General features: G+C 40.1%; 1 protein-coding gene across 2 annotated transcripts in view; it reads left to right on the top strand.

The window, feature by feature from the left end:
- HSD11B1 (hydroxysteroid 11-beta dehydrogenase 1) overlaps positions 1-7,844 on the top strand; it is a 53,711-nt gene extending 45,867 nt beyond the window's left edge. For both annotated transcript variants that reach the window (XM_029933116.1, XM_029933115.1), the window contains exons 6-7: positions 5,037-5,180; positions 7,279-7,844. In XM_029933116.1, the coding sequence (XP_029788976.1) occupies positions 5,037-5,180; positions 7,279-7,496 (362 nt within the window). In that variant the 3' untranslated portion in view covers positions 7,497-7,844. The remainder of the gene's footprint in view (positions 1-5,036; positions 5,181-7,278) is intronic.
- Positions 7,845-10,082: the final 2,238 nt, after the last annotated feature.

Below are 10,082 nucleotides of genomic sequence, written 5' to 3'. Positions count from 1 at the left end.
CAGCTTTATTAAAATCCTTTCACCACTTATTTCAATTTCTTGAGAGAGAGACCACAATGTATGTTCAAGTGATTGTGTATTTTAGCTATCACTGGCCTGACCTCCCATGGCTGAGAAGGCAAAATCTTTTTTTTAAAATAAATTTAGGAATGCTGTTTCCTTTTTTAAAATATATAAATGTTTATTTATTTATTTGTGTGTGTGTGTGTGTGTTTGTGTGTGTGTGTGTGTGTGTGTGTGTGTGTGTGTGTTTGAGAAAGAGAGAGCAGGGGAGGGGCAGAAAGAGAAGGAGACAGAGAATCCCAAGAGGGCTCCTCACTGTCAGTACAGAGTCCGATGCAGGTCTCAAACTCATGAACCATGAGATCATGACCTGAGCCAAAATCAAGAGTCCAACACTTAATCTACTGAGCCACCCATGTGTTCCTGAGGAGGCAAAATCTTTTTGAAGTTAATATGTATAAGAAGGCAATGGTGAGTATTTCTAAACACTGGAGCCTTTTGAATTTTATATATTAGAACTTATTTATATATTCCTTCATAATGTATACCTTTGATTTCATGCTTTAAAAAGAAGCTCTTGGGGCACCTGGGTGCCTCAGTCGGTTGAGTGGCTGTCTCTTGATTTCAGCTCAGGTCATGAACTCAGGGTCATGGAATCAAACCCTGATTAACTCTCTGCTCTGGATGTGGGGCCTACTTAAAATACTCTCTGTGTCTCTCTCTCACTCCCCCTCCCCCTTTGCCCCACTCCCCTTCTAAAAAAAAGGTAGCTTTTACCTTGAGATCATAGATTGACCCATATTTTGTTATTTTACTTTCCATGTACACGGTCTAATATAATTTAGTTTTTTTATTCCCAGGGCATTTTCTTTTCTCCAAATAGCTCGCTATTTGTCCCAACATAGCCTTCTGAGTAACTCCTACTTTTCTCACCAATTTAAAACATGAATACTAATAACAATAGCATTTACTAAATCATTTCTATGTGCCATAGTTTGTGCTAAGCATATTGCATGGATTATTTCAGCTTAGCAGTATTGTTATCCACATATGACAGCTGAGAAATGGCATACTTGGGATTCACACACAGGTCATCTGACTGTCGAACTCATACTTTTAACCACTATGCTACTCTAAGAAATAATTTGGGTCTATTTTTAGCTTAGATAATAGGAGATATTTTTGACATAATTGGAAGTCCAGATTTAGGATGGGCTTCACAGTTCACTTGGCTGAAGTTCAATGTCTCCATGATTCTCTTGGCTCTGCTTCCTTCCATGTATGACTTCATCCCCAGGCTGATAGGAAGATAGCTATAGGAATTCTAGCCCCCATATCCAAGCACAAAAATGTCCAGTAGAAGAGAAACAAAATGCTACTTTAAGAAACTCTCCCAGGGGTGCCTGAGTGGCTCAGTCTGTTGAACTTCTACTTTGGCTCAGGTCATGATCTCACACTTGTGAGTTCGAGCCTCGTGTCAGGCTCTGTGCTGATAGTTCAGAGCCTGGAGCCTGCTTTGAATTCTGTCTCCCCCTCTCTCTCTGCCCCTCCCCAACTTGCTCTCTCTCTCAAAATAAATAAACATAATTAAAAAAAGAAAGAACCCTCTCCCAGAGGAATAAAGGATTTTCTCAGACCCTCCAACAAAATTCTCCTCAAGTCACGTTGGTCCAAAATGGCCAAATGCCCATTCCTATACCAATTATGGGCAAGGAGATTGGATTAAATCAATTATATAAGCCCACCCCTAGAGTTAGAAATTGTCTTTGGAACATGGGCATTATAAAAGTAAGAAGGACTATCAGTAAGGATTAGGTTCAGCTCTCTAATGCAGAAAACCTAATTTGCAGTAGATTAAATAAGCTAAAAGGTAAATCAAGTTTGGAGGTAGGCAGTAACCAGGAGGTAGGGCTAGGATGGAGGCTCCATGGTCACTCAGTGTTCCTCCTCTCTCAGTGCTCTGCTGTTCTCAACATGTGGCTTCCACTTCATGGTCCTAGATAGTTCTGGAGCCACAGCCATCAAACCTACCTTCAGGCACCAATAGGAATAAGGAATGGAAGGAAGAGATGATTTCTTTCTTTAAGGACACATCCCAGAAATCACATGATACATTTCTGTTTACAACCCATTGGACAGCACTTAGTCATTTGGCAACATCTGGCTGAAAAAGGCTGAGAAATGTGGACTTTATCCCAAATAACTATTTACCCAGACACACATCACAGATTACACTACTAAAGAAGAAGAACAAAAGATATATAGAGAGAATGCCAAGAGTCTTTACAACAGGTGGAAACATGAACTCAATTGGGGTTCTGTTACAGAAGAAGAAAGAGGAACTAAATTCTGGTTATGCAACCAACAATGTGTTCTGCAGCCCTGATGGAGTCTTTGGTCTAGTCCTAGACTAGTCAACAACTTAGTGGTATCAGATACTCTGGATGGACATCTTGTGCCACACACCCATTCCTGGAACTTGGCTGTAGAGTCATTCCAAGCCAAAACTCATGATTGAGAATGGAGTTGGAGTGGTTCCCTGAAAAGATTTGCTTGTATTTTTTTAAGAGTTAATACATTAAGAATGGGGTGGCTCAGTCATTTAAGCCTCTGACTCTTGATTTCAGTTCAGGTCATGATCTCATGGTCATGAGATTGAGTCCTGCATTGGGCTCTGCACTGGGCAAGGAGCCTGCTTAAGATTCTCTCTCTCTTTCTCTCTCTCCCCCCCTTTGTGTCCCCCTTCCATACTCTCTCTCTCTCAAAATAAATAAACAAATAAATAAATAAAATTGCACCTTAAAAAAGAATTGAAGATGTTCATATTGAAGATATTAAGCTTTTGTCTGTCTACTATGTTCCAAATTATTTTCTAGTTTATCATTTACCCTTTACCTTTTTATTAATATTATTACAGTCATTGCTTTCACATACAGAAGTTTTACATCATATATATATTTTTTTTACCTTCACATACCTTTTTAGTTCTCTGTTAGAATGATCTTTCAAAACCAAGAATTTGATAAATATTCACCTACATTATTCTCTTTTCCTGATTAAATTATTTTTATCAGTCAGAAGATGCATTCTATTGCACATGTAACAGAAACTCCACTTACAGTCACTTAACACTAAATAGGGGTTCCTTTTTCTCAGGTCATAAGTTCAGGATTGGTTTGTGGACTCATTAGATCTTTAAGAATCCAAGCTCGTTCCAGGTTTCTGTTCTATAATCGTTAATATGTAGCTTTTCCTCAATTTCACAAATGACCACTGCATTTCTAGGCATCACATCTGAAGTCCATTTAAAGTGAAAGAAGAAAGGAAAAATGTAAAAATTGCGGCTACCAGAACCCATAGATTTTATCAGGAAATCAATATCTTTCCTGGAGACCCCATCTGTTAGATTTCTCATTGGTGAGAACTAGGTCACACAGACACACAAAAGATCAAGGGAATCTTGAGGAAGTAAATATTTTTATCTGAACACCCTGCTGTCCTGAAAAACCAAAATTTGATGATTAAAAGTGGGGAAATGGATATTGGGTAGACAACAACATTTGTCATACTTTTCCAACTAGAATTTTTTGATATATGATACAGAACAAGGAACTAACAATTTTTTCCAATGAGTTAACCAATTTCCCCAGTATCCTTATTGAATGAGCCATTCTTTCATCCTTTAATTGGCAAGCAACTTCATTTGAGACCTTATAGATGTCCCAATTCCAGTAATGGCAGAGTAGTACCTAATAGATCAGCCTGCCCCAGATCAAACTTTGGACAAAATATAGAAAACAACCACTGAAAGGACTGGAGAGAAAAAGCAAAAGCTGACAGAAACTGGAGAGTTGTTGACACTTGAAAGGAGGAACTGACACTACATGAGTTTCCCAGTTTTATAGCTTATGTCTCAAGACAGGCCACAATCAATGCTGTATCTGGAATAGACATCTGCCATCTTACTACCTTGAAGAACCAGTAATAAAAGTTTAGGGTTCCTGTAGCATCCCAAAAGTGGAGGGGGACATCCTAGAAAGGAAAGAGCCACAGTGGAAGAATACCACATCCTATATGTAAACTCTTCCAAATTCTATTTGTCACTCATGGGCAGTGTAGTTACCAAGAAACCCAATTATGATTAAATAATTCAACTGAGATTTTAGCTGGAACCTACTGCAAGAGACACTAGATTTCAGGGAAGTTAAATGCCCACCTAAAAAAACCCAAAACTCAATACTCTTTGGAGGAATATAACAGAATCCAGAAATTCTACAATGTATCATTCACAATATCAAGACTACATTGTAAAATTACTCCACACATAAGAATAGGAAATATGACTGATACTCAGTCCACGGAGATCAATCCTAAATGAGTACTATTGTAGAATTAGCAGACAGGAATATCAAAGTAGCTGTTATAACTCTTTGCTCAGCAAAGAATCTAAGGCTTCAGGCCACTTCTAATCTCTCCTCTTGGACTGGGTATATATAATGAATAGATCACCCTATTAGGCATATGTCCACATGTCCTCCCAACACTGGACTGAGAATTAACCAAAATGATGACAGTTTTAAGGAGAAAAGGAAAGACAAGGGTTTTCATTTCCCTTGTATAGAAAGTAAATCAATGAGAGGTTGCTGTATTGGCAGAGAGCTCTTACTAAACCCTTGGATCTCAGCTCTCTTGAGTCAGAGGTAGCAGCTGTGGGATTACCAGGCTGTTTTATAGTCCCACTTATTTACCATCCTCATTAAAATCGAACTCTCTTCAGTGAAGGCTTTCCTGCAGCCCAGCCCATCTCCCACCCCACACTCTTCAAGGGAAGTTTCTTCGATACGTTAAAAATCTTTTTTTTCTTTCAGAAATTCAACACAGCATGATAATCTCTATAGGGAGTAGAGAGAAACTATGCCTCAAAGGGTAAAAGGACTCCACAGGGGTTACAAATCCTACAACAGATACAACAAAGATCATCTCAGAAGAAGCTAAAATGGGTCACCTTCTTAAACCATTTCCTTATTATTTAGGGAAAATGGCTAGTCCACTTATTGCGCCCTACTCTGCAAGCAAGTTTGCCCTGGATGGGTTTTTCTCCTCCCTCAGGATGGAACATTCAGTGGCCAAGATCAATGTGTCAATCACTCTCTGTATCCTTGGCCTCATAAACACAGGTAAGTTGAAGAGAGTGGATTAAACAGCTTGCAGATGATTCCCTGCCTTACCATTGTGGGTAAAGAAGGTGCTGAACTCCTTGACTCATGTGTAATGCACTAAAAACCAGTGAGAACACTGGTCTCCATGTAGTGAAGCACTTCTGTCACTAGTGGAGCCTCTGACTATTCTTTGACTCTTCTTTCCATTCTGACCACCAAGTATGCTGAGTGACAACAGACTCATCACAAGATCCTATTCTGAACACTTTATATGCTCAGGGACATTCAACGGCCATTACTACAAATACAAGTTTGTTATTCTTAATAACATTACTAGTAATAAGATGTATCAATATCATGAACCCTTTTTTCTTAATGTTTTTAGTGTTTATTTATTTTTGAGAGAGAGAGAGCACAAGCAGGGGAGGGGCAGAGAGGGGAAGACAGAGGATCTGAAGCAGGATCTATGCTGACAGCAGCGAGCTCAATGCAGAGCTCAGACTCACAAACTGTGAGACCATGACCTGAGCCAAAGTCAGACACTCAACTGACTGAGCCACCCAGGTGCCCCAACCTTTTTTTAAAATAAGTAATCTCTACAATCAGTGTGGCATTCAAACTTAATGCCATCATCAAGAGTCTCATGCTCTATTGACTAAGCCAGACAGGGACACCTCATGACCCTTTGATGTAATGCACTGGGAAAGATACAGCATCATTTTTGTGATATTCTTGTCAAAATGCAAAATCTTATTCCAATAAGAGAAAAATGAACAGAGGCACTGGCTGTCTCAGTCAGTAGAGCATGTGACTTTTAATCTGGGGGTTGTAAATTTGAGCTCCATCCTGGGTGTAGATATTACTTAAAAATACCTTTTTTTAAAAAAAATAGAGAGAAAAATGGACAAACCCAAATTGAGGGACATTCTCTAAAACGATTGATCAATACTCTTCAAAAGTATCAAGGCCATGAGGGACAAAGAAAGAATGAAGAACTGTCACTGTTTGGAGAGAAAATAAGAAGAAATTACTACAAAGTGTAATCCTAGCTAAGATCCTGGAATATAAAAAGGATATTAGGAAAAAAATAAGGTCTGCATTTTTAGTTAGTAAAATTGCCCCGATTATAGTGTACCTTGACAATTGTACAGAGGTTATGTGTGATGTGATAATTAGGGGAGCAGGGTGAAGGATATAATGGAATACTCTGCACAATATTTACAACTTCTCTGTAAGTCCAAATGCAAATTTATCTAGGATAGGTACAATAAGAAAATTTTATTTAAAGAATAATTGAGGGGTACCTGGGCAGGTCAGTTGGTTAAGTGCCTGAATCTTGATTTAGGCTCAGGTCATGATCTCATGGTTTGGGGTTCGAGCCCCACGTGGGTCTCCACATGGACAGTGTGGAGCCTGCTTGAGATTCTCTCTTTCCCCCTCTCTTTGCCTCCACCACTCACACACTCTCTCTCTCTCCCTCAAAATAAATAAACTTTGAAAAAAAAAAGGACTAATTGAGTAAATTGAGTAGTAGTTACAGAACAAGAAGGATTAAGACACACAGGGAAACAAGGATTGGAAGAGGAAAGAAATTGTGCAGGACGGATATAAAAATTTAGAAGAGATAATGTAACTTTCCTTCCAAATGAAAGTGGCGAGTGTGGACAAAAAGCAAAGGCCTGGATTCTTGTCCATCTCTTCCTTTTACAAGTTAGTAAAGTGTTATCATACAGTACTCTGCTTTGCCCACTGACACTTTCTATTAGCTATTGGGTCTTGATATAACTTCTATCCTCACTCCACTGTGCCTTATTACTCCCTTACCCCAACCAAAACACCCAAGAGAGAGGCATGATTTAAATCTCTCAATTAATCACCTCTAACTGCCCCCTTCCCCCAAATCTTCATCCAGGAAGACAGGGCCCACCTAACTCTAGGTCTCTCTTTGCCCAGCAGGCCCTACACATACCCAGTCTTCTGATAGGGCCTGTGGGGTCTTGTAGAGAAAGCCCTGGCAAACAGTCCCTAACGGTGAAGCTGTGGTCGTCTGCAGACTTTCCATCATGTAGACTCTACTAGTCTTGGACAACCCTACTATTCTCTTGTCATTCTACAGACACAGCCATGAAGGCCGTTTCTGGGATACTCAACATAGAGGCATCTCCAAAGGAAGACTGTGCCCTGGAGATCATCAAAGGGGGAGCTCTGCGCCAAGAGGAAGTGTACTATGACAACTCAGTCTGGACAGCTCTCTTGCTGGGAAATCCAGGGAGGAAGGTCCTGGAATTCCTATCCTTAAGAAGTTATAGTTTGGACAAATTTATAATCAACTAAGCACTTCCTGAAGGTGGAGCATGGTAAGGGAGCTTGGGCCTGTTCTTCCTGATATTTATCTGAGCTCCATCCATGAAGGCATCTCCCTGGAGACATAAATGAGGGTCCCCAGAGAGTTGCAAGTCATATATCACATCTCACAGTTTGAAGGAGTTCCTCTAACACTTGCACAGTGGAAATGTAATTATAATGAATGTCATGAGCCACCACAACCTGCCGTCATAAAACTGATAACTGTAGGTATAATTAAAAGTTAGTTCTATCAAGTTTACCTCATATGTAATAATATTATGATAATTAATACATTAATTATAATAAAGGTCATATCCACTTTATAAATTCATAATACATTGCTGTAGGTTCATTCAGTATGGTTCCTTTAAAACCTAGACAAGTGGGGCACCTGGGTCACTCAGTCGGTTAAGCATCCGACTTCAGCTCAGGTCATGATCTCATGGTCCGTGGGTTCGAGCCCTGCGTCGGGCCCTGTGCTGACAGCTAGCTCAGAGCCTAGAGCCTGCTTCAGATTCTGTGTCTCCCTCTCTCTCTGCCCCTCCCCTGCTCAGCCTCAGTCTCTCTCAAAATAAAATAAAGACATAAAAAATTTTTTGAAAAACCTATACAAGTGAAATTTTTCAGTGTTCATATCTTATCTTGTGGCCTGAACCTTTTCTCTGTTCTTGAGTTGAAGAAATCATCTTACTCTTCATTTAATGGACATCACATCCATACCATATTGTATATTTCAGATATTCTTTGTATTATTTCATATTGCTCCTCTGAGAAGGAAAAAAACCTGGGTGGGTATAAATCACTAGGGCAAATCTATGGAAGTAGAAGTCCCTGGAAACTTGAGCTACAGAACCAACACACTTTATTGCTCTTAGACTGTATCAAGTGTCTACACTTTATATGTGAGCCCTCAACTGTGTATTAGAAGTCTGGAGAGAGGGAAGTGGAGTTTGATCCTGCCGCTCACACATTTAACCATTTATTCAATGGATATTTATCAAACATTTGCCAGGCATCACCTGACTACAACCAAATAGGAAACAGAAATCAGCTATATTAACAATTCAGCAAAGCCCTATATTGATTGGGTCTCTAACAGGTAAGAGATAGAAAAGTAGATAATTTTAGTAGACTTTCTTTTTTTAAAGTAAGCTTCACATCTAGTACAGACACCATTATGGGGTTTGAACTCATGATCCTGAGATCAAGACTTGCGTTGAGACCAAGAGTCAGCTGTTCAACCAACTGAGACATCCAGATACCCCCAATTTTAGTAGACTTTAATAAAAAGAAGATTATTGACAAAAGTGTGGACAAGGTTATAGGGCAATCACAAGGGATCAGGTAGCAGTATCTCAGGGCTAATCCCACCTTAGGGGCAAGAAGAGAGAGCCATTATAAGAACCCAGAGATAGAAACTGTTTGGAGAGCATCACAGAACAGGAGCTATGACGTTCAGTTAAGATATGCCACCAGTGCACCCAGGACCATACCAGGAAGGATCTGGAGGAAAAAACACTCCTGCTTCACCTTCTTCCCTCCCTCTGATTTCTTGCTAACATTTTCTCTTAGCTAAACAGAGGGACAAGGGAGCAACAGATGATATAACCACACAGCCTTCCTCATGCACAGAGGAGGGTAGGAAAGGACAGACAATATCTTAGGGTGACAGGTGGGATATATCCAGCATGAACTCAACATCCCCAAAAGTAGGGCTTTTATGATAAGTGATGCTAGGACACAAGACGTGTAAGCACAGGGAAAATTTCCCGTTCTCATCTCTGTATCTAAATGACCAGGCAGCAGAATAGACTAGAACCCACTGAGCCTGCCAGCCACATGGACAAGGAGCTAGATCTGAGGGTAAATATGACTGGGCTTTTCTTAGAAAGAGATTCTTCCCACACTATGCTCAGTGTAAGGGAGCAGGAAAGACCTGACTGCACCTGTGTGCAAGAAAATAGACCTGAAACGTGAAGTCAGATTTATGACCATATAGCAGCATACACGTGCACACGTGCACACCTGTGCTGAGTCAGAGAAGATCATGAAGTGTCTGGATGCAAGTGATACACCGTCGTTCCAGTCTCAGAGTCAGGGGCTCTGGCAGGTAACACAAATGGGGCCAGGTCTGCAACAGAATGAGGGTGGGAGGCTGATTAGGAAAGGAGGAGGTGAATGCCGAGACAGGAGGGTGATCAAATGACAATTTACAGTCAGAGTCCGTTTAAAATTAGTTTTGCCTTCAGCCTGAACCTTTAGGGTTCTCCTTAGGTCCAAAGACACATTAAGACTCCGGCCCATGTTTCATATAAATCAGCTGCTCTCTGATTCTGCTGACTTTTATAGCCTGGAGAAAACAAGAGAAGCTATGTAACAATATTTATGTAACTAATAAACTAAACCTTTGGTCTTTCTAAGGGTGTGTTGGTAAATGTTTAACTGGCAGTCCAGGAAAAGAGAGAGAAAGAAAAAGAAAAGAAACCCCTGATTCAAAACATTTTCCTGCTTCCTTTTTTTTTTCTTTTTTGTCTGTTTCCTTAATGTAAATACTCTGAGCATAGTCGATTTTTT

This window comes from Suricata suricatta, chromosome 3 (assembly GCF_006229205.1).
Source record: "Suricata suricatta isolate VVHF042 chromosome 3, meerkat_22Aug2017_6uvM2_HiC, whole genome shotgun sequence".
Lineage (NCBI taxonomy): Eukaryota > Metazoa > Chordata > Mammalia > Carnivora > Herpestidae > Suricata > Suricata suricatta.
This window is presented reverse-complemented; position numbering and strand designations above follow the sequence as displayed.